Raw genomic sequence first — 21,564 nt, 5'->3', positions numbered from 1 at the left:
CCCAGGGTGAGGAATGACTGCACAGTGCTGCACAACCTGGCCATAACTCAGTCCTCCCCACCATGGACCACTAGAATGGATGACAATGCTGCAAGTGCCAGCCAGTCACTTTGGCATCCTTTCTCAGTGCCCTGCGTAGTGCAAGGGCCCTGCCCCAGGAAGGGGAATGAGATGGACCATGCTCTCCAGAGACATACAGGGAAGATGCCTATGAGCTGCACCCCAGGAAGCTAGGCAGGATGTTCCAGTTCTATCCAAGATCTCTGCCTTAGATTGCCTTCCCTGTGCTTGAGCCTCTCAGAGGGACCCAAATGGAGAGAAGGCAGATATGTTAGGTGGGAGAATCAGAGCAGCCTCACGCCAACTGGACTCAGCACGTCAGATGGCCAAAGGCACCCCAGAGAAGTGCCGGCCACCTGTACAAAACCTCTGGCTCCTCTGTGCTGCTTGGCTCTCCCAAAATGCAGCTTTGGGGAAAGCCCCAAGGCCAGGACTGCAGCTCACCAATGCCAGGACTGCAGCTGAACAGGGTAACTTAAAGGGGGCACATACCTTGTTGTAGTAGCGAAGCTGCACCGTGTGCCACTCCCCATCGCTCACACCCCCCGGAACATACGGGGCCACCAAGGTGCTGGACTCCCCTGCGAAGAACCACTAGGTTAGACACTGCTAAAAGAGGTGTGGTATCATGGGAGGGCTCTGTGCAGTCAGTGAACAAGGCACAATGCCTCCCTGTAATCTCCTTCACTGTCCCTCCACATGCATGTGTGCACCAGTGGTGGCATGTGTGCTGTGACACACGTGTAGCACACATGTGCACACGCACACACCCCAGCACAGATTTAGAGGTTCGTATATTTTAAGAGGCTTGTTGTTTCTGACTCCAGCACAGCGCAGGCCGTAGCACTGCCTGGAACAAATCCCCACTTGAACCAAGGTAGGTCATTTAGAAACACAGTCAGTGCAGAGCTTAGAACAGCAGTTCCCAAACTGTGGGTTGCAACCCCTAATGGGGAGGCAACATCAGCAGATGGGGCTATGGCATGGTGATCTCTCCCACACCAGGTCCCACCTGCTGGGCTGCAGAGGCCCAGAGGAACGGCAGCAGGGCAGGGAGCCCCAAGCCCATAGCGGGCAATCATGGGCTCTGCTCTGGCTGTACAGCTGGTGGGGAAAGAGACAGGACTGGGGGGTTGGGGACGGGGACTGGGGGGAGAAGCTGGGCTGGGGCTCAGGCACTGCTGGGGTGTGGAGGCAAGGAGCTGCAGGCCCTGGGGCACCTGATGAGAGTGGGGGCTGTAGATTGGGAGTGAGGGGCACTGGCAGGGCCAGTAGGCAGTAGGTAGGGAGTGAGGGGCACCTGGGGTTGTGGGAGGCTGAGAGTTGTGTTGAGGGGCCATGCTGAGGAAATGGAGTCATGCTGAGGAACAGTTTGGGAAGCACCAGCTTAGGAACTGCCACAAGCGGAGAATCCTCCCCAGCTCAAACTGGTCTAATGGATATGACACCTCTGCTGTTACAAACCAGTACAGCTTAAACACTTCTACCTGCAACTTCCAGGCACCAGATCTCACCAAGTCTCAGTATGAGGAACTCTTCCCAAATTCTTATTCCTTCCAAAGAAAGCCCCAGTTGCCCCTTAACACTCCCAGGATAAGCTATGTGGCTGGTGCTCCTCTGAGGCCTGTTTCCAGTCATTCCCATGGCTCTTCAATGAGCTTCTCTGATGCTTCCTTCTTGGAGGTTATGTTCAAGGTATTTGCCAATGCCCCACCTAGGGGGCAGCTGAGTTGCACAAGTGTCTTGGAGTGTATCAGTGCCTGAGAGGCCGAGCAGCTGTCTCTCTGGTTGCAGCTCTTTGGCTCACAGTGGGCACATCTACACGTTGCCCTATGGTGACGTAGCGACGCACTACTTTGCTGTATGACACACTACGGTGACGTAGCAATCACGTGCATCTATACATGATCACCAGCTATGTCGCCATAGCAGTGTGCTCCCTGGGTTTAGCACGCCACTACAGTAATGTAGCAGTGAAATTTACCCATGTGCCACACGCATGGTGCAGTAACCACCCATACTGCGCCATGCATTAGTACTTTCTTTAGTACTTCCTTCCAAAAGGAACGACTAAAGCATGGCATGTGTAGACACACCCAGTTATTTGCTTTGGTGTCTCTGGCAGGAGCCCCAGCAAAGAATTCTCCCTTTACCTGAATCTTCCTTCCAACCCTCTCGCCATTGGCCTTCGTCCCACTAAGCTACCCCCAGGAAGAGTCGAAGGATGGGCAGAACATTGGCCAGAAGGGGCATTCTTAGTCCTCATCCAGGTGTTTTTCAGTGGGGAATGTGCAGGCCTCAGGTGCTAAGGCCCCGAGTGAGTCCCAGGGGGAGGACAGGTGGAAGGTGAGGGGGGGAAGTAAGAAATTCTCAGCACACCAAGCATCCTGGGCTCAGCCCTGCAGGAAGTACCTTAACAGGACTGGGCAAAGCAATGCTGTCCCCAAGTAAGTAGCAATGTCCCAAAAAGGAAGCTGCCCTGATCTCTCACGCAACACTCCTGGCCAGATCCATGGCAAAGATACCCCTGAGTAGGCTTGACACAGTGATGCAGAGCAGACGAGCAGCCCAACAGCCCCACTGACCTCCAACAACAGACTCTCCCATCCACATGCAGTCTCCACCATTCTCTACCTGCCCCAGAAAAGCACCTGAACATTTTTCTTCCATTAACTCCTAAGTAACTGTAGCTGCTGTGCTATCACTGCTGTTCAGGACAGCAATGTCCCTGCTCCATGGTCACTGTTACAACCACTAGAGGCGCAGGGCATCTCAGCTCTGACTTCTATTTAAGCTGACTGCTTTTTCAGGACTTGAGCTTCTTGCAACATGTTTTATTGCATCTGATGAAATCCCATGGAGGCCCCAGGAGGGAGGGGTTGTTCTGAAACACAGTGCACCAGGCTGGCATCTCCCAGGAAGAAGAGGTTGCATTTTATATTTTATCGGTCGGACATAAGCTCCAAGACAGAGCTGGCTCCCTGCCTTCACACGATGAAGCTGAGAGCTGAGTCCTTCAGCCTGATAGCAACAGCAGTAAAACGGGGCTCTAATGTTCCCTTGGGTTTTGATCAAGCCAGAAATTAAGTGATTTTTAGCTTCAGTGCACCTATGGATCTGAGCATATGCGTATACACACACACACACAGGGTCACACCCCCATTCACACTCCCACTTATGCAGAGTCCTATGCATATGCGCACACTCCTACGCCTCTGCACACCCTGCTCCAACCAACACTGATAGCCACGACACCACTGTGCACTCACCACCCACACACCCTCCTGCCACCCTGTGCTGGAGAGGCACATGCCCTGCCTCTCACTGGCAGGCAGACATGTGAAGAGGCCCTGGCAGCAGGCTGCACGCACCTGTGGAGTATTTCAGCTGCACCTGCCCCTCGATGATCTCCACCGCCAGGAAGTCATGCTTCTCATTCAGGCGCCCATTGTAGAGCAGGAGGCCGCTGCGCTCCTGGGTGGCAAACCTGGCATGTGGAGCAGAGGACACATCATCCAAGTGCCGGGGGCCAGGTCCCCCTTGGGGCCCTGACCTCTCCAGTCCCCTCCAACTCTGAGCAGAAGTCCGCGCCTGGCAAGAGCTCCATGGGGACAGGACCTTCCACCTGTGCTTTGCAGGAATCAGCCACTAGAGGCCAGTGTCATCCCCATAGAAATGCGGCGCAGGAGGAACTGGATGGCCAGGTTCCTAAGGGGATGCAGTCCCTGTTCAGAGGGGCTCAGCATCAAGTGCGGGGCATGGCCCTAACTCCCAGAGCACCTCCAGGAGCGGGGAAGGCCTGGAGCACCAGCAACACCTGCAGGTGGAGCTACAGAAGCAAAGGATGCACAGAGCACAGGGGGTGGGGGTGGACTGTCAGAATCCCTGTCCCCCATCCCCCCCACAGAGCTGCAGCACTTCACTGGGGCCTTTGCCCGGGTGGGCTCCAGGACCTTCAGCAGCTCATGGCAGAAGTGGCCCTGGGCACGTGGGGAGCCCTTGGCAGGGGGGTGGCCACCATGTGGGTAGTCTTGGATACATCGCAAAAAGCTTGGCCTGAGCTGACCCCAGTGTGCTTGGACGGGGCTGGGTGCACCCGTGGTCAGGTGAGTGCATTGGCAAGCCCCCAGGCCAGCAGCTCTGCTAACTTCCCCACTCCTCCCAGCACAGCACTGCTGGGCAGAGACCCTGCGGGACTTACGAGAGGGACAGGGTGAGGTGGAACCTCTGGCGCAGCCCCCGGAACATGACGAAGGACTTGGGCGGGAAGGCACGGGTGGTCACCTCGCAGTAGGGCTTCTCGAAGCCCCCCGAGGGGCACTGGCACTGGAAGCCACCATCAGCAGAGTTGGTGCAGGTACCTCCATTGCGGCACACACCCGGGATGCAGTGCCCCGAGCGACTGTCCACTTCGCAGTTGTCACCTGCAGGGGGAAGAAGAGCAGAACGAGGGGCTCAGGACATGGCTTGCAGTGGGGAGCTACCAGCTTTGCCCTCCCAGACCAGGGCTCCTGCCTTAGGTCTCCCTTTCTGGTCACTGTAGGAACCCAGATGTGCACATGAACACAGAAGCACAGACCCCAGCGGCCAGTCCCCAAAACCCACATCCCAGGCTGCTGGGTCTGCATAGGCACCTGTTAGCCCTCCCACAAGGGAATGCAAAGGGGTGGAGCAGGGGTTAAAGCCTGTGCTATCCACAGAGAATACAGTATGCAGCCAAGGCAGGGCAGACACTGCCTGGCTGCTTACCCACCAGACAGGGACAAGCTCAGCTGCCATCTCCCTGAGGGCAGGTTCAGTACAGAAGAGATGCCTGGGCTGCAAACTCCACCCACTACCTTCAGCAGGGACCCATGTGGTTTGGGCACCTGGCTGGGAGCCATGATCTGCCCTGGTCTGGGGGAAACCAGCCGAAGGATCCAATGGACCTTTTCCATCTCAGATGCCCCAGCAGGCCTGCACCGGATGCATCACTGCTGTTTGCTAGAGTGGCCGCTGGGCGGTGCCACCTGCAAGCCAAGGCCTGGCTGGAACTTGACAGGAGTCAGAGTTCACCCAAGCTGAACTCTGTGCTGCGGCCCCGATGCAGGAAATACCAGGTCCACAATGGCTCCTCCCTGCTGCCCTTCCCAGTGCACGTGGGGCTTTCTGGCAGGACTGGGAATGCCTCCTTGGCTAATGAGGCTCCCGCTCCCCATGCTGGAGGCTCCGCAGGCATAGTTGTAACAAGGGCAGCTCACTTGGCCTGGCTGGGTCAACCTGAGCACAGCAGGCTGGAGCTGGCAGGGGCCAGGGCAGGACCTGTGGGCTGGGCTCAACCAGCAACAGCAGAGCTGTCTGGGGAGCCAAGGTGGGGAACACGGGGCAGGCTGCCCATCACTGGCAGGGCTGTGTGCAGTGCCAAGGATGTACTAGCTGCCATCAGCACCACTAGATCCTCACCTCACCAGCTCTATAAAGACCACAGCGCCATCTCCACATGGCCCACGGCTTCAGTGCAGAATGGTCATCCCCACTGTGGGCAAAGACTGTTGGGGTTTCCAGAGAGGCACCTGGCTGAGCAGCCCAAGGGAGGGAAGGGCAGCAACACTCCCTCCCACCTGCCACCCACCTTGTGAGCACTTCTCCTGGCACATCTCCCAGGGCAGCTCAGGGAAATGCACTTAGTGCCACTGAAAGCCATAGGCTGGGCAGCCCCCATCGCTGAGGCCAGGTCTGGCCCAGGCAGAGGCAGGACAGGAGTCCCTCATGTGCTGCTCTATCACGGTGCTGCAGCCTGAGACCAAAAGGCCTCTGGTCCGAGCTCCCTGGGCAGGGCTGATGGGTACTGGTGTTGCGGTGACAGCATCCATGGCTGGAAAGCAGCTGACACCATCCAGCTCACATCACCGCAGCCCTCAAGCACTGACCAGGCTGTCACTGTGACCTCCCTGATAACAGACCCTGGCCGTCACTCCCTGAGTTGGGGCCTCACCAGAACCAGCAGCCCCATCCATCTCTCACACCCAGAGCCCTAGAGCCAGCCTGCATCTCTGTTCAGCCAGGGGCCATTCCCCACCTTGCCCAATGTGTGGGAATACCAGGCCCTGCATCCCACCCCAGCCCTTTCCTTCAGCCCTCCCTGGTGCATGGCCAGAACACAGGACTTGACCCAGGCCCCTCCCATCCTGGTCCCATTCCTCCCAGCTCCCACAGATGCCATGTGGTCACCAAGGAGCCTTGTCACTACCTCCCCACGATGGGGTTCCCATACCCAGGCCTCTCCTTCCCACCCCAGCCCCAGCCCCAGCATCTGCTCTGGCACAAGCAGCCATGCTCACAGAGCTTCTCTCCCTCCCTGGAAACAGTCATTTCCCATTGTCTCTGAAACCACAGTGCCCTGTGTGCTGCCTCCTTGAGGGAATCAGTGATGTTTTCCCACCCTGCCTCCCTTCGACTCCAGCTCCAAAGACTTGGAGGGGCACAATGGGGAGGGAGCTGGAATCCAGCCTAGGACCCACTGCCCCGGCTCCCCAGAAGACACATCTGCACATCTGCAAGCCAGTAAGGTGTGGACTGAGCAGGAGGTTCCCATGTGATATGCCATGCAGCCACCCCCCTCCCAGGAGCACAGAAACACGAGGCCACCCAGAACCCCTCCTGAAGCCACAGCCAATCTGTCCACCAGGCACCCAAGGGAACCAATGCAGGGGGGACCCCCAGCCAGCCTAATACCAGCACCGCCCTGGGGCAGGCACCAGGCTGCAGCCTCACAGCTACTTAGCAGCTGTGACGCCAAGGCCTAGCTCATGAACTGAGGGCCACAGTTGCCCCAAGGGGAGCATGGCATGGGGGGCAACCCCTGTGTCGGAGGGATGAGTTCAGGCTTCTCTGCGGGGGCTGCAGAGGTGAGGGATGAGGAGCAGCAGAGTCCCAGGGACTGTGGGCACCGAAGGGGGGCCAGGCAGTGAGTCTGGGGCATGTTTTCACTCTGGAGGAATCTGTCCCCCACACGCACACGGGCAGGGGAATGTGTGTGGCTGGAATCACCTCTCCCCACAGCACGGCAAAGCTCAGCTGGCCCATTACATCCAGCCCCGAGGGCCCAGGAGCAGCCAGCAGCAGTGCCAAGAGCTGGGCTGGGAGGGGGGGCTGAAGAGGAGGTCTCCAGGGCACTTAAGCACCATGCTAGTTGGCTAGCTGGCACTAGCCGTGGGGGAGCAGCCTCATCCCACTGTGCCTCCCTGGGGCTCACAGGCTCCACCCAGCCCTGGCTTCCAGGTCCTGGGCCCTGCCTGTCAGCCGGTACACGGGGAAGGGGGGATGGGAAGCAGCAGGAAGTGACAGGAAAATGAGCTCATTAACCCCTGGGCTAATGCCTGTTCATGCTTCAAACCCAGGGGTTAATTACCACTGACTCTGCTTATCTTACCAGTCAACGCGCCTATGCTGCTCCAACCCTGCCAGCTGCCACCCCCTCCCCCACCGCACTCCAACCCAGCCCGGGAGACACACAGACAGGCCTGGGAGCCAGCCGAGGGACCCGCCGCTGTCTCCGCCTGCAGCCTGGGCTCTGGTGCTGCCGCTCCGTGAGGCTGGTGTGTGGCTGGGGGAGCAGCACAAAGCCACCCAGAGGAACATCTCTATTTGTTGGGCCCTGCCACCCCCAGCTTGCAAAACCACCGGGCCTTTATCACAGTCCCATGTCTCTCTTAGTCCCAGCCTCACAGCCCTCCCCTAAGCTCAGCTGGGTCCTATGCTCCAGCCCCCAGCACCTGCTTCTGCCCCAGTTCCCTGGCAATACCCCCCCACCTGGTCCAGTGCTCCTCAGTCCCTTTGAGACTGGAGCTGTTCCCAGTCCCCGGGTTGGCCCTGCAGCACAGACCTAGCTGTGTCTGCACCCAGATAAGGGTTTCAGTCTCATCCCTTCCCTCCGTGATGGCTGGTGGGATCCATCTTCCCTAGTCCCTGCCAAGTGAAGGGGATGCTGGCAGCTTGGCTTGGCAGTGCCCAGGACCTCTGCCACCATGACTCCACCTCCCAGCCTTCCTTTTCCCCCTTCCCTCTCCCCCAACCTGGCCCCTCAGTGACCAGCATGCTGGTGCTCTGCGTGGCTCTGCCCAGCCCTCATGACCTGAACAGCTCTGGGAGCCTCACTGGGGCCTGGTCCTTCATATGGGATGGCAGATCTGGTCTTCTGCCAACAGCCCTGGGACTGTCGCAGCCTGGAGGCTCCACCAGAAATGCCCCTCCCAGGGGTGCTGGCACTTCGCAGCCCTCAGAGAATCCCAGCCTTGCTGCAAAGGTCCATCCAACTGGCAGCTGCTGGGAGCCTGCACCTGCCGCCTCCAGCTGAAGGGGGTGGGTGAGGCAGTGTTTACACAACAAAGCCCCCAGGACACACAAATCTGTGATAGCATCCCCCCCAACTACTCCCTTCACACCAGGGAAATACAGGCTTCTTCACCATGGCAGCCCTATCAGCCCTCCACCAATGCAGTGCTGCTCCAGGCAGGCTATCCCTCAACTGGCAGCAGTGTAAGGGCACAGCAAAATAATTAATTTGAGGGATTGCTAATCAGCTTTATCTGACCTAATTAGCTCCCCCAGGCACCATGCAGAGCTGGAGACAGTCTGTGGCTGAGCCAGCCTACCCAGGGCTGGCACCTCCACCAGGGGCCTGGGCAGACGATGAACGGCTCTACCCAGCACCAGGCTCTGCCCAGCATGGGAGCAAGACACCTGTAGTCAGAGACGGCTTGGTCCCCACACCCTCCCCACAGGCTGGCCTGGCACCAGTACTGAGCTATCCCACTGGGTCTCCATGGGGCTGAAGCTGTCCCAGAACAGCATGGAGAGGGTCTGGGGCTCCTGCCAGCCTGGGCAGGGCAGATAGGGTCTGGCAGGTCAGTTTCAGGAGGGACTAAGATTTACCCCAATCCAGCCAGTCTGTGGTCTGGAGCTGTTTCCAGTGGGAGTCTGAAGTGCTGCCTTGATGGTCTAACGAAGGTACCCTGCCCCCATGCCCTGCTTTCCCTCCAATTCTGGCTCCTTTACAGGCAACCAACTGGCCCTGCTATTGCTGGAAAGGTAACAGCACAGACCCGATAGCCTATTTATCCCAGGAAAACAGAGATCCCTTTCCCCAGCTCTTTCCCCACCCACCACCAGGCCTGACCACGTAGCACGGGCACCCACAGGAGCCAATCCTGCCTGCTGGGCACCAGCCCTCACCTGTGAAGTGCTGGCGGCAGATGCAGGTGTAGCCGCCCTCCTTGCGGGTGCAGACACCACCGTTGCGGCAGGGGTTGGAGTAGCACAGGTTGATCTCGGTTTCACAGTAGTCTCCGGTAAAGCCCTGGGGGCAGCGGCAGCGCAGGCCTGTGATGGGGTGGATGGGCCGGAAGAGGGTGGATGGGGAGGCAATGAAGGGGGCCGAGCTATCAAACTTGAGCACGGAGATGCACTTCATGTAGTTCTGGCAGGGCTCCCGCAGGCAGACATTGTCATCAAAGGGCAGCACCTCCAGCATGGAGGCCGCTGTCAGTGCCATGCGCTTCATGTACAGCTGCTCCTGCAGCTCCTCAGAGCTGAAGAAGTGCCGGCCACGGGGCGCCAGCGCCGAGAAGCTGACGTTGAGCACGGCGCCCCCCACGTCCGTGTCATTCTGGATGTTGAAGATGAAGACGTCCTCCTTGGGTGTAGCGAGCACGGTGGCCACCCCCTCCAGGAAGCTGGTGAGCAGTGGGGACAGGAAGCGCTCCTGCCACATGTTCTCCAGGCGCACTGTGATGCTGTTGGCCAGCATGTCCTCTGTGATGATGATGACGCGCAGGACGCACTGGGCCGTCACACTGTGGATCCCATCTGCAGAAGGGAGCAGGGAAGCATTAGAGCATCACTGCTGCTTGATAGGCACAGAGCCCCTGATGGAGCTCCAGTAGCAACCGCAGTGCCCGATCTCCCACCCCTGCCTTGGCCTATGCCCTACAGGAACCCAATTCCCAGTGCGCAGAGCAGAGGCTGGACAGCAGTTTCTGCTACACTAAGCAGTGGAGAATGTGACTGGCTTGGTGACACCCTATTACAGACGTAAATCACAGAAATCATAGAGATGTTGGGCTGGAAGGGACTTCCAGAGAGAGGTCACCTAGTCCAAGCCCCTGCCTGAGGCTGGATCGGCTCCATCCAAACCGTCCTGTATGAATCCATAACCTGACCTCTTAGTAAATGTGCTGAATGCTGCCCCTTAAATACAATGTCTTGGCATGTGTGGGAGCAGACTGGGTGCTCAGGGAGGGGGAGGCAAGATTGACAGCTGGAGGTGGGCACAGACACCGGGCTGCCTAGGCAAAGGTAATATACTGAATAAGGTGCCAGCCTGGGGGGTCTTGAGTTCTCGGGGCAGCGGGAAGGGTCTGGGCCAGGGGTGGGCGAAATGCAGCCCAGGGGCCAGGTGTGGGCTGCCAGGCCATTTTATCCGGCCCGCGGGGCCCCTAAAAAAATTTAGAAAATTAATATTTATCTGCCCCTGGCTGCCTGTCACGTGGCCCTTGATGGCTTGCCAAAACTCAGGAAGTGGCCCTCCACCCGAAATAATTGCCTGCCCCTGGTCTGGGTGCTTGGCCTGTGGATGCTGTGACAGTTTGTCCTTTCTGCCTTTCCTTCCTCTTTCCGGGGTCTCTAAGACTTGCTGCCTGGTTCGCTGCTTCCTCCCTTCACACCATCTGCTCTCATCTCGCTCCGCTCTTCCTTCCGATACTCCTTCCGCTTGTTTTATTCTCTTTTATCTCACTCTTTCTAAAGAACAAGTCCCGGTCTGCCACCCCCGCCATCCTATTTGTCTCCACCCCCCAGAACCTGCAGTCTGAGAGCACAGTCACAGGCACGCAATGTGCATGCCCAGCCAACTGCCCACTCCCCCATACCCAGGCTGCCAGTAGCTGGTCCAGAGCTTCCCCTCTTATCACACTCCCACAGCCCCATCCTGCTCCAGCATGGCAATACAGAGTGCCTCCCCCAGACCTCAGGTCCTCAGGGTCACCTGAGGATGAAGGCATGGTTTAAGCAGGACTCCCTTCAAGGGATGTTAGGGAGAGAGCATAGCTCCGGCTGCCAGGACCCCGAACCCTGTCCTCCCTGCAGCAGGATTCTGCCCTGGGCAGTGAACACAAGGGCACAGGCTGGCTCCTGCATCTGAGACCTGGAGAATCAGCTGAATCCCACAGTGACTTGCACAGCCACTAACATGCCACAGAGCTCAGTACATAGGCTCCCCCCATGCTATCCAAAGGCAACTGGCTCTGGGGTGGAACAGCCATACTACATAGCAATACTACACAAGCAGTGGGCGGTGGGGGTGCTGAAAACACAAACGCTCCAGTGACGGCCATGCAGACAAGATGCAGAGAGATCAGCCCACGTTGCTACGCTTGGCCACAGGGGAAATGCAGCTACCTGCAGGGTAACAGGGCAGCAAAGCTAAGGCCTGAGTCCAGCCAACGCGCTCCAAGCTCTTTCAGCCCAGCGAATGCCCAGGCCAAGATTTGCTGTCCCTCGGATTCTCCTGTCCAGCTTCAAGCCTCACTGGCTCTAGGGCACCAGATGTTCCTTGAAGAGGATTGGAGTTTTGCTGGTGACTACTTCTAATCTGCTCCAGTTCTGCGCACATGGGGCCGAGCCACAGGCTTTGCTGGGAAACTGCCCCATGTCCCATCCGGGGAAGTGTCAAAGGTATCCATTGCCCTGTTGCACTTCCTGCATTCTTCCCTGCTTCCAGCCACACTCCTGACCAACCCCAGTTATGCACTGGCCCCTTCTCTTCACGAGTAATCCCACTCCCCTGCCCTTCCTGCCCATGCACAGGCTCCTCCTCTCCTGCACTGTAGGGTCCTCACAGCAAGGAGCAAGCACTAGTGATGCCAAGCAAGGCATTGAGGGAACTGAGGATGCTGCAGAAACACTTCATCGCAGCCATGAGAAGCCCTGCTAACAGGACAACGTGTCTGCAGGCCTGACAGGCAGTCACCCGGGAGCAGCCTGTCGCTTTCCCTACCCGCCTCCGCAGGGCTGTTCTGAACCTGTGTGCCCTTCCGGTCGGTGGCTCCACTGCTGAGCTGCGACATGAGCTCAGTCTATCACAAAGCCTGGAAAACTTGGGACCAAAAAGGATGCTTTCCTCAGAAACCTGGCTCTGAGGCCAATACCACATAGGTCAATGCTCCCCCTAACCCCCGTGTTCAGGGGTGCAGAAAGGGTGCAGCTGGGGAAGGTGGCTCCCACCTGAAACAAATCTCACACAGCCCTGCCTGAAGCATCAAGGCCTTTTGAATATGCCAGCACTGGAAGGGTGCTGGGAAAAGACAGATCTGATTCCCAGGAAAGACCTGTAGCCACAGTCCTTCCTTCCAGCCCCTCCTTTCCCACTTCAGTGCAACCATCTGCCAAGCACCACGGGGAAGAGCCTTGCCCCGAGAAGGAAAGGGGACTGCACAACCCCTGGGTCAAGTGTCTGACAGGGAAAAGCGCCCTCTCCGGTCTCCCTCGTGGGGGTACAAGGCATTTTCATTCTCGGCTATAGCTCACATTACTCATGCCAAGGGCCATCTTGGGGGTCAGGACTCAGAACAGGTACGTGGGGAGGGGGGAGCTCAGATTTCTGACAGTGCTCAGGGTTCAAAGAGCACATTAGTCTGTGCAGGGGAAGCAGAGATAATTGAGCAGCTTTATGACACCTTTTGCCACCATGAAGCAGACAAGTCACACAGCCTGGGGGAGCTCCCCCAGCCCCCTTCCTACTCCCTGTGCCACACCAGGGAGCTTGGGGGATTCTCCATTTCCTCCAGCCAGGACCTACTGCAGCCCCCAGGAGGGCACTTGGGTTCAAGAGGGACAGAAATGAGCACTGGCCACTCACAGTGCAATGCTCAGAGACTGACTGGGTCTGCAGGTCCCTCAGGACACTTATGGACATCATGCTCTGCAAAGGGGACAAGTCTCCATTCCAGAAGTGAACCTGGTGAGTGCAGGGTCCTACTGGAACCTCATCCCCCTCATAACTCACACCAGCAGCAAGACGCACATCAACCTGCCAGCTGCACTCAGAGGAGACAGAGAACATGCCAGGGACTGACCTCCTCTTGGAACTATGAGCTCGCATGAACAGGCCACAACCCCTGCCAGGCCTTGCAACCTCACAATGCACCAACACTTCGCTCCCAGCATCCTGTTGGCCTGGGTGCTGGGCCCACTGTGTTCTTTGTGGGGAGCCCTAAGGAGATACTGCCATCCACGGTGTGATTGCTTTGTGCCCCACTGCAACATCCTCCCCTCACAACACAGTCAGAAAGCCTCCACACGGTCACTTAATCTTATGCAACTACTCCACTGAAGACACAGGGCCCTTTTGCTTTTCTGTAGGCTTGCAAGGTACCCAACTCCCTCCAGAGCCATGGATGAGTCAGAAGAGCAGGCGCAGCCCTTTCACTGCCTAGCCTTGTCCTCTGTGCCCCACACACACTGGCTCTGCCTGTGACAGCAGGAGCCCCAGCACAGCGTGATAGTGATACACGGTCTCTCCCCCACAAAGGGGATTCTAGAGAATAAGAAGTCGGACTGCTCCACTTCGGCCCATACATCTGCTCTCTCAGCATCATTACGTGCACACCTTTCATACTGTCTTTCCTGCAGCTAGAGAAGTGAAAGACGAGTTCCCAGTCACTCTGCCTATTTATAACCCACACCGGCTGCTCCTTGCCACTCCAACAAAGCACGTTGGAACATGCAGTCAACGTGGCAGCTGTCAGCAGGACAGCGCACCAGGAGCGTGACACTGCCTCTGCACCAAGCTAGGATGCCTTAAGCCACTGCCAACGGGAGAACCGAGTTAATTATGGGTGTAAGCTGGAAATGTGTTTGTAGTCTCTGTGTCTCCTTCCCAACAGCCTGTGACTGCTCTGCTCCAAAGAGCAGCTCTGTGTCCCAATGCATTTCACAGCCCCCATGCTCCTCACACCAGGGCCTTGTAAAGGGGAAGGCAGTGGCAGGCAGCTCTGTAGCTCAGCCAGGGACAGGGCAGAGAGAGGATCTCATCAGTGCCACACTCTGCTCCTGCACTGATGACCCTGCAAACAGGAGAGAACTGCATCCACCATCTCCTACAGCACTGATGTCACCTGAACTTTGAAGTGCTGCATGCCACAAGTAAGCCTTGCCACCATCAGGCACCAAAAGGCTCCATCCTTCTGCCTTTCACTGCCAGACAGCTCCCACAGGCCTGGCCAAGGCCACAGGTGAAGCGAGTTTGGAGGAGTCGGTTGGATCCCTGCCCAATCATCTTCCTCACTGTGGATCACAAGGCACAAGCGGCCTCCCCTGTGGCCAGGCTGCAGGTCTATAGGCAGTGCTGCAAGCTGCAGCCCTTCCCAGGGCCTGGCTGGAAGCGGGTCTGAGATGAAGGGCCAGTATCTTTAAGGACTGTGGCGGCACCCCTCCACACCCCCTGCATGCAGCGATTGAGCTGAGCTGCCAGCCTCATGTGGAATCATTGTTCTCTCCCCTAGGCTGTGGCTCGGGGACACCAACCTTTTGATTTCCACAGCCCTGTTTGAAGTCCAGAGCTTGGAAGGATTTAAAGATTGAAATGCTCCCCCCTCCCCCCTCCTTTTTCCCCCACTTTTAAAAGGTGAAAGCTTTTCAGCAACCCTGAAAATTCCAGAGCAAGCCTCAGCCACAGACATCAGAGCTGCAGCTCTGGAGATAAGATTCAAAGGGGAGGCAAAGCAGGGGTGCCAGCGCTGGCACCCAGGAGCTAATCTCCTGACAGGAGGTTGGCTTTCTCTTTCCTCTTTAAATCAAAGTCAGCAGCTGTACGGGGAAGCAAAGCAGGAAATCTCATCCCAGTTCTGCCGGTAACCCCTCCTGGCTCTGAGGAAGAGAGGATCGGGGAAGTGGAGAGATCCAATACCTACGGCATGCCAGGGGCTGAGAACCTGCATGGGTCTCAGGGAGGGAAGTGACTCAATATTGGGGCTCCAACATTTGGGTATCCTGAATGTCTGGGCTTCTCCCACCTGTTGGTACCTAGAGCCCACCAAGAGGACAGGGATGCAGCACTGTCCCACTCATAGGGCTGCTCTTACACAAGGCCACCAAACTCCACAGCTCCGGGCACCAGTTGGGCTCCAGGGTCAGAGGCTCATCAGTGAGATGAAGTACCAACTAGACCCCACCACACAGACTCTGACTGGACAAGGGTAGCTGGGAAGTTTTCGCTGCTGCTGCCTCTCCTTGAGGAAGGAAGACTTACCTGACCACCTTGAAAATGCAGCCACTTTTGATGCCTAAGGGACAGGCCAGACCTTGTGTCACAAAACACTGTGACTGCCTGTACAGACCTGCATCACATCTCCTCCTGGTCAGGTACACTACAGTGGGCGAGTGCTCTCATACTAGGCCTTAAAAGCTGAAGTGATGCCTGCCTCACACTGTCTTTTACAGAGGCAAGGGCACTCTATACAAGCACTGAGATGAGGCCCTCACGTCCGTGCCCTGCCGGTGCTGTGTGCTGGTAAGGAGGGAGACATTAAATGTTATGTGGTTTCTGAACCAGTTTCAGGGGCCGCTTGCACATGCGGCCGTTGTGTCTCCCCCCATTCTGTCAGTTCTCTGGGGATCGTGGCTTCGACAGCACTGTGAGCAGAGCACAGGAGAGGGAAGGGAAGGGGATGGGGCCCTGCACAGCAGCCCCACTCTCCTCTGCTGTTTCCTGCATTTTTCTTTGCAGAAATGGCATGTGGTCTATGCATCATCCCTGCCCCCCCTCGCCTCAGCGCAGGCACACAGTTCAGTCCAGGCTCAGCAGAGACACAGGGGAGCTCCCTCCACTGTGTTCCCGGGCGTTTAACGCCAATCAATAGGAGAAGAGGCATTTGCCTGACTGATGGATGCTATTAGGCCTTGGCTAGCCTGGTGCTGGGCTGGGCTGGGCAGGAGGCCGCTGGCAGCAGAGCCTCTCAGGAGCAGGAAGCCTGCAGTCTGGGCTGGGGGAGGGGGCAGCAGGGGAGTCTGCATTTGGCTTCTGCCCTGCCTACATTGAGCCTGGAAAGTACAATTAGCACTTGCTGTGCTAGGGAGGCCATTTTTACATAACGGGAAGGAGCTCTCCTGCATTGGCTGGACCGCAGACATCCCCTCCTTCCCATCGCCCTGGCCCTGGGGAAATACCATGTATCTAGGTCCACGAAGGCAGTTTTCCTTAAACCCCACCAGGAATAACTGTTCTTCTGGCGTGGTTTAGTACCCACTGAGGTGTTAGGGCTTAAAGCCCATTTTATGGAAATGGGAGACTCCTCCCTAGCTTGTTCCTGTGGCCATATGGCTCAGGGCAGGCAAAACTTGGGGGCACCCAAATCCCAAGCCTCCAAGCTTGAGCCAGCATGCAGGATGCCTGACAAAAGTCTTTGGAAATATCTGAAGCCCCTGGTGGGGGTGGAGGAAGTTTGCCAGTTGTATGGTCACTTATGGTTCTGGACTGACTCACGGATTTGGATTTGTTTTGGCTGATTTGGCTTGGAACATGAAAAATTTAATTAAAAAAAAAAAAAGCCCTGAGCTCTAGGGAAGGGAGGGGAAAGGAAATGCAGAAGTCACCACAACAGCACAGAAGAGAAGCAAGCAACTCTTGCCCCTGCCAACCCAAGCTGCCCCCATCCTGTCGGACAAGCAAAGAGCTTCCCCTCCCTGCCCCTCACCACCCCTATACTTTCCCCAGCCCCATCCTCCGGGAGCAGTACACTCCAGGAAGGACAAAGCGGCCATGCAGCACTAGTGAGTGTGGTGACTGTTGCCTCTTCAATGCCATGGATCGATCAGCCCCAGCCGGGTGAGGGAACTGCAAGGAAGGAGGGAATTCCACCCCCCATGCCACAGCTGGGGCCCAGCAGCTGCTCTGAGCCATCTGTTCAACACAATGGGCCCGGTTTGACATGGCCCACGTGCTCCTAGGGTTACGCGAGTAACAGCCACAGCCATTGTCACACTCTGAGCAGGGCAGTCCTGGCCTCTTCTGTCCTGTTGGGATGGAGACCTGGGAGGACAAGCAGCCTGCCTGGCATCTCAGATATGTCAGCACTGGACCCCTCCCCTGGAGCCAAGCATGTGAACTGCTCCCCCACCACCTCGGCACCAAGAGGGCAGCTCAAAAGGCCACTGGCCCATGACAGAATGTGGCCCAGAGCCAGACTCTGGAGGAGCCCTTTCCTCTCCTCCTCCAGTCTCCTCAAGGAGTGCTGTGTTGTGCTGGTGCTATAGGCTCCGTCTGCTGCCAGGGCTGCCAAGTTCACTCTACCTCAAGCAGCTGCCTACACCTGACCCCTCAGTCCAGGTCACAAAGGGCGCTCTCCCCACTGCCCCCAGGCCACCTGCTCGTCAAGCTCCAGGGTGCAAGCAATGAGCACCTCACCATGCTGCCTTGGCCAAGCCTCTGCCTCTGCTCCGCACGAAGAGGAAGCAGATGGTTAAGAGAATGACCCTTGAAATAAAACAAAGGAAGCCCAAAGCTGACAGGAGCCACTTACCCCCCTGGGAGCAGTTTTAATCACAGAATCCTCCGCCACGCTGATTAAATCCAGGCCCCACCAGCAAGCGGAGGGCTGGAGGGCCAGTGGCTGGTGAATATTCATGCTTGCTCAGCGGGGTGTTCGGGAAACATACCTACAGGGGAAGGGGTGGGAAGCAGGGAGGTTCGCACCCCGGGCACCCCAGGTTTGGCAGTGGGGACTGAGGAAGACAAGGCTTGTTTCTTGGGCATTTAATAGATGTCTACAGTTACACAGCTAGAGAAGGGTGCAGCTACTGACAGGGAAGGAGCAGCTCACAGCCCCTCACTCCTGCACCAACCATACAGAAAGCCCCCAGTAACCCCACACAGCACCTGTTCCCAGGAGAGCTCCAGCTATGCAGCTGGAAAGGGCTCTGCCACGAGCTCCCTTTTCCCTAAAGAGATGCCCATCTCTGTGGCCTGAGAGGGATGGGTTGTCAGCTGCACACCCCTCTTTCCAGCTGCATCCCTCATTCTTGTGTCAGACATGGTGAGAGTGATTAGCCTTCACTTTGGGAGCAGGATGGGTCCTCTTTCATTCACTGAGCAGCCTGGCCTTGCCTCAGTCCATGAGGTGCTCAATGTGGCATCAGGAAGGACCGGCTCCTGGTAACTTTGCAAGTGAAGAGAGGCTGCAAGGTCTCTGAGGCTGTGCCAGAGTTAATGGCCTGAGAATTGAGGCCAAACTCACAGCCACATTCTGCAAAACACCTTCAGAGCAGCTGTCAACCCTACACAGCTGGTGCTAGCTGTGGCACTCCAGGATCTTCATCTTCTCTCCAGTCACCCTGGGGCCTCTTAATTTCCTCCAGCTGTGAAACTGCCCATCCCAGGGCTCCCACTGCACATGCGTACCCCCTTGGGTTTGCTGCTCAGAGCCCAGAAGCACAGAGCTTTCATGAACATGTAGGCACCAGTGTCCCCTCTCCTCTGGCCAGAAACCCCATAATAACACAGCTGGGTCCATCCATGCTGGGAGTCACAGACAAAACCTGCCTTTATTTATGGTAAATTTCTTTGTCTTCATACCCCTTCCTCATCTCTCTAAAGACAAGAAAGATACGCTAGCTCAACCCTGACCAGATCCACCAGCCAAGACCGGTCCATCTCCTTATTGCTAGTGAAAGTTGGTCTTCTCCTTGGCATGCCACACTGCAATCCCTGACTCAAGGCTCCTTGCTGAGGCTGCCAGCAAACAGATATGATTGTGGGCAAGCATGACGGGGCCAGGGGGAGTGGGAGTTAACCCTTCTTCCACATGCAGCACACCATGATCTGATCTGGCTAGGAAATAGCAGAGGAGGGCATAAACAATCTCTGAGGGGACATCCCCAATCATCTCCTAGCCCAGCCAGTTAGGAGAGCCAAGGAAAGCTTTCCAATAGATGTAGGCAGGGGAGTAAGGAAGTACACTTCTACCACGCACCCAGGGAATGAGAAGTGAAAAACTACACCTGTCCATATGAACAGGAGCTCATGGAAATGCCCTGGAGTGACAGCATATATCACGGAAACCACAGTGAGGGAGAGGACACGCTTGTATTTCACATGGAGCATGGGACAGCTTAGAGAAGAGCTCTAGTACATCCCTGGCTGTCCTTGTTTTTTAATGGTACTGTGGCAGGTGAAGCAGATTCAGCCTGGTTGCAGAGGTCTGAGTTAGCCCCACAGTACACAGCAACCAGCACCATGCGGCATCAAAAGCAAGAAAGGCATTACTCCACTCCCTGCCCCAGCCAGCAGGGAAGGGTGAGGAGCAACATATCACTTATCCCTCAGCTTCATCACACTGGGCTGTCTCATGCAGTTCTTCCATAGATTTTTACTGTTTAACCAGATCCTTGTTCTCTTGCCTTGAGGATGGGATTTGTCCCAGTGCTCTTTGCAAGCAGAGTTCCTCTTCCCAAATCCACAACCGCCAGCTCCAGTAATCACGGTCTTAGTCTCACAAAACGTACCCAATTGCCATGGTTGCTGGCTACTCTCAGAACTGTAGGCCCAGGTTAAAAGACTGTCAGTAAGGTGACCTCTTGTTGAGTGTGAGGACAGAGACACTCTGTTGGTTTCCCTCCAGTATGTTCAGGGTACCAGTTACCCTGGGGCAGGCCCTTGGCTACTATAGCTCTACATTGTTTCCTTGAATTCAGTGAAAGTTGCCAGTTTAAATGAGTTATATCAAGCAAAATATATTCAGGCACAAAACTAAAGACAGGAGTTAAGGCAGAGCCAGCAAAAAACGAAGCACCGCCCCACTCCAATTCCATTTAAGATCTCTGTACTTGATCCCTCCATCCTTAGACACAATGTTATGAGATGATTATGCCCACATCACAACCACTGCTACCTGTGGAAGCAGCAGGCAGGGAACAGCTTGTAGTCAGATGCCATTATGTGCTGAACATTCAAGCTTAAATATCTGGGTAGTCACTCACTCCCAAACAGCATCTTACCTTCTCTCCTGGTGCCCGGAGCAAAGCCAATGTTGAAATAGTCTGTACGTACCAAGGCTGCAACACACCTACTTTTCCATTACCTTACCTAGCCCTCCAGGCAGGGACCCACAAACAAATGCCTCATAGAAAACATTTCATTCAGAAAAAAGTCACCTAAAAATAAGCTTTTCTACATTTCCTCCAGGATTTTAGTTTTTAGGGAAATCAGTAACCACTGATGTTTATCTCCCTATTCTATGTCATAATCATTCTTTTGGCATCACAATTAGTTGCCAAAGAGATGATTACAACCTCAGAAGTAGAAAAGGATGACTTTAAAGAGTGGGAATAAGGAGCAGGAGAAACTCCTACAATGATGTTTTGTGGAACTATCTTCAGAATTTAAAAAAAAAAGAAAAAGTAAGAGACTTTTTTTTAGATGAATGTTACTCACCATTTTCCATAAGGTATTAGCTGCAGCTCTTTCTAAATTGCTGATGATCATTTCAGGGATCATTGCAAATCTGGTCAAAGTGGACTTTTATAGTGTATTGTCATGAATTTAATCACTATGCCTCTAACCTTGACAACTTGAAATGCAGAGATTAAAATACCACTTCCAAAGATGCTACAAAACTGGTAGTGAGCAGCTAAGCTAAATACACAAGTTCTGCATTGCGCTCACCAGCCACTAGTCTCTAACGGACTTAAATACCAAAGGTGGGACCCCGCATAAGAAAACTTTAATGGAGAAGGAAATAAGCCCTGGAGGAACTTTGCTTGCTACAGAGGAGAGATTTGACTCAAAGTGTTTAAACATAGGGTCCAATAACAAATTCATCCCAGGTGATTTCAGCTGCTAGGCTGGGATACACAATGAAAACTGCCTTGGATAACTGTGCCCTAGCCCTTTCAGGTCCAGCACATGATGAACAACATGAAACCGTGACCATGAAACCAAAGCAAAAGGGCAGCTAGTTCAGAGACCTGAACACAATTATTAAATGCTCATTGTGAGCCCTCCCTCTAATGCTGCAAGTAGCTAAACACTCAGCTGGTTTTTCATGATGGGCTCCAGAAGCAGCCCTAAATGAAGTGCATTGCAACAGACCAGCCTGAAAATACCACCAGCCTGGTTGACTACTACAAAATCTTGGGCTCCTGCCATGTGGTAGAAGCAAGTCACTGGTGCAGAGAACACAAGCCACAATAGCTACAGTAGGACTCACAAGTTACAACCCATGTGCCCTTGCCATATTCCAAGAAGTGGACAGTCCTGGGCACCTGTACCCACTGTGAAAGACCTCAAGCACTGCTGAGATGAAGGAAGTCCCATGTGAAATGCCAGCTACCACCACGCTCCTTGCTGAAGGGAGCTGCCCTACTAGTTTAGACCAATGGCTCATCTAATTCAGCACCCTGTCTCAACAGCAGCCATGAACAGATACTTAGACCCAAGCACACAGAGCGGGTTTCATCTACAGATGAGGCCAA

The 21,564-nt window shown here is 55.6% G+C and overlaps 1 protein-coding gene across 1 annotated transcript in view; it reads right to left on the bottom strand.

Annotated features, from left to right (window-relative positions):
• Positions 1 to 21,564, bottom strand: part of CELSR3 (cadherin EGF LAG seven-pass G-type receptor 3) — a 62,872-nt gene that overhangs the window by 33,490 nt on the left and 7,818 nt on the right. The window contains exons 2-5 of the mRNA XM_090022771.1: positions 9,274 to 9,906; positions 4,262 to 4,484; positions 3,432 to 3,547; positions 553 to 641 (exon numbers count right to left, since the gene is read on the bottom strand). Coding sequence (XP_089878897.1) covers positions 553 to 641; positions 3,432 to 3,547; positions 4,262 to 4,484; positions 9,274 to 9,906 — 1,061 coding nt within the window. The remainder of the gene's footprint in view (positions 1 to 552; positions 642 to 3,431; positions 3,548 to 4,261; positions 4,485 to 9,273; positions 9,907 to 21,564) is intronic.

Source organism: Crocodylus siamensis, chromosome 11 (assembly GCF_052110815.1).
Source record: "Crocodylus siamensis isolate JL-2025a chromosome 11, ASM5211081v1, whole genome shotgun sequence".
In the NCBI taxonomy this organism is placed as follows: Eukaryota; Metazoa; Chordata; order Crocodylia; family Crocodylidae; genus Crocodylus; species Crocodylus siamensis.
Note: the sequence above shows the minus strand (reverse complement) of the source record. Positions and strands in the feature narration are given on the sequence as shown.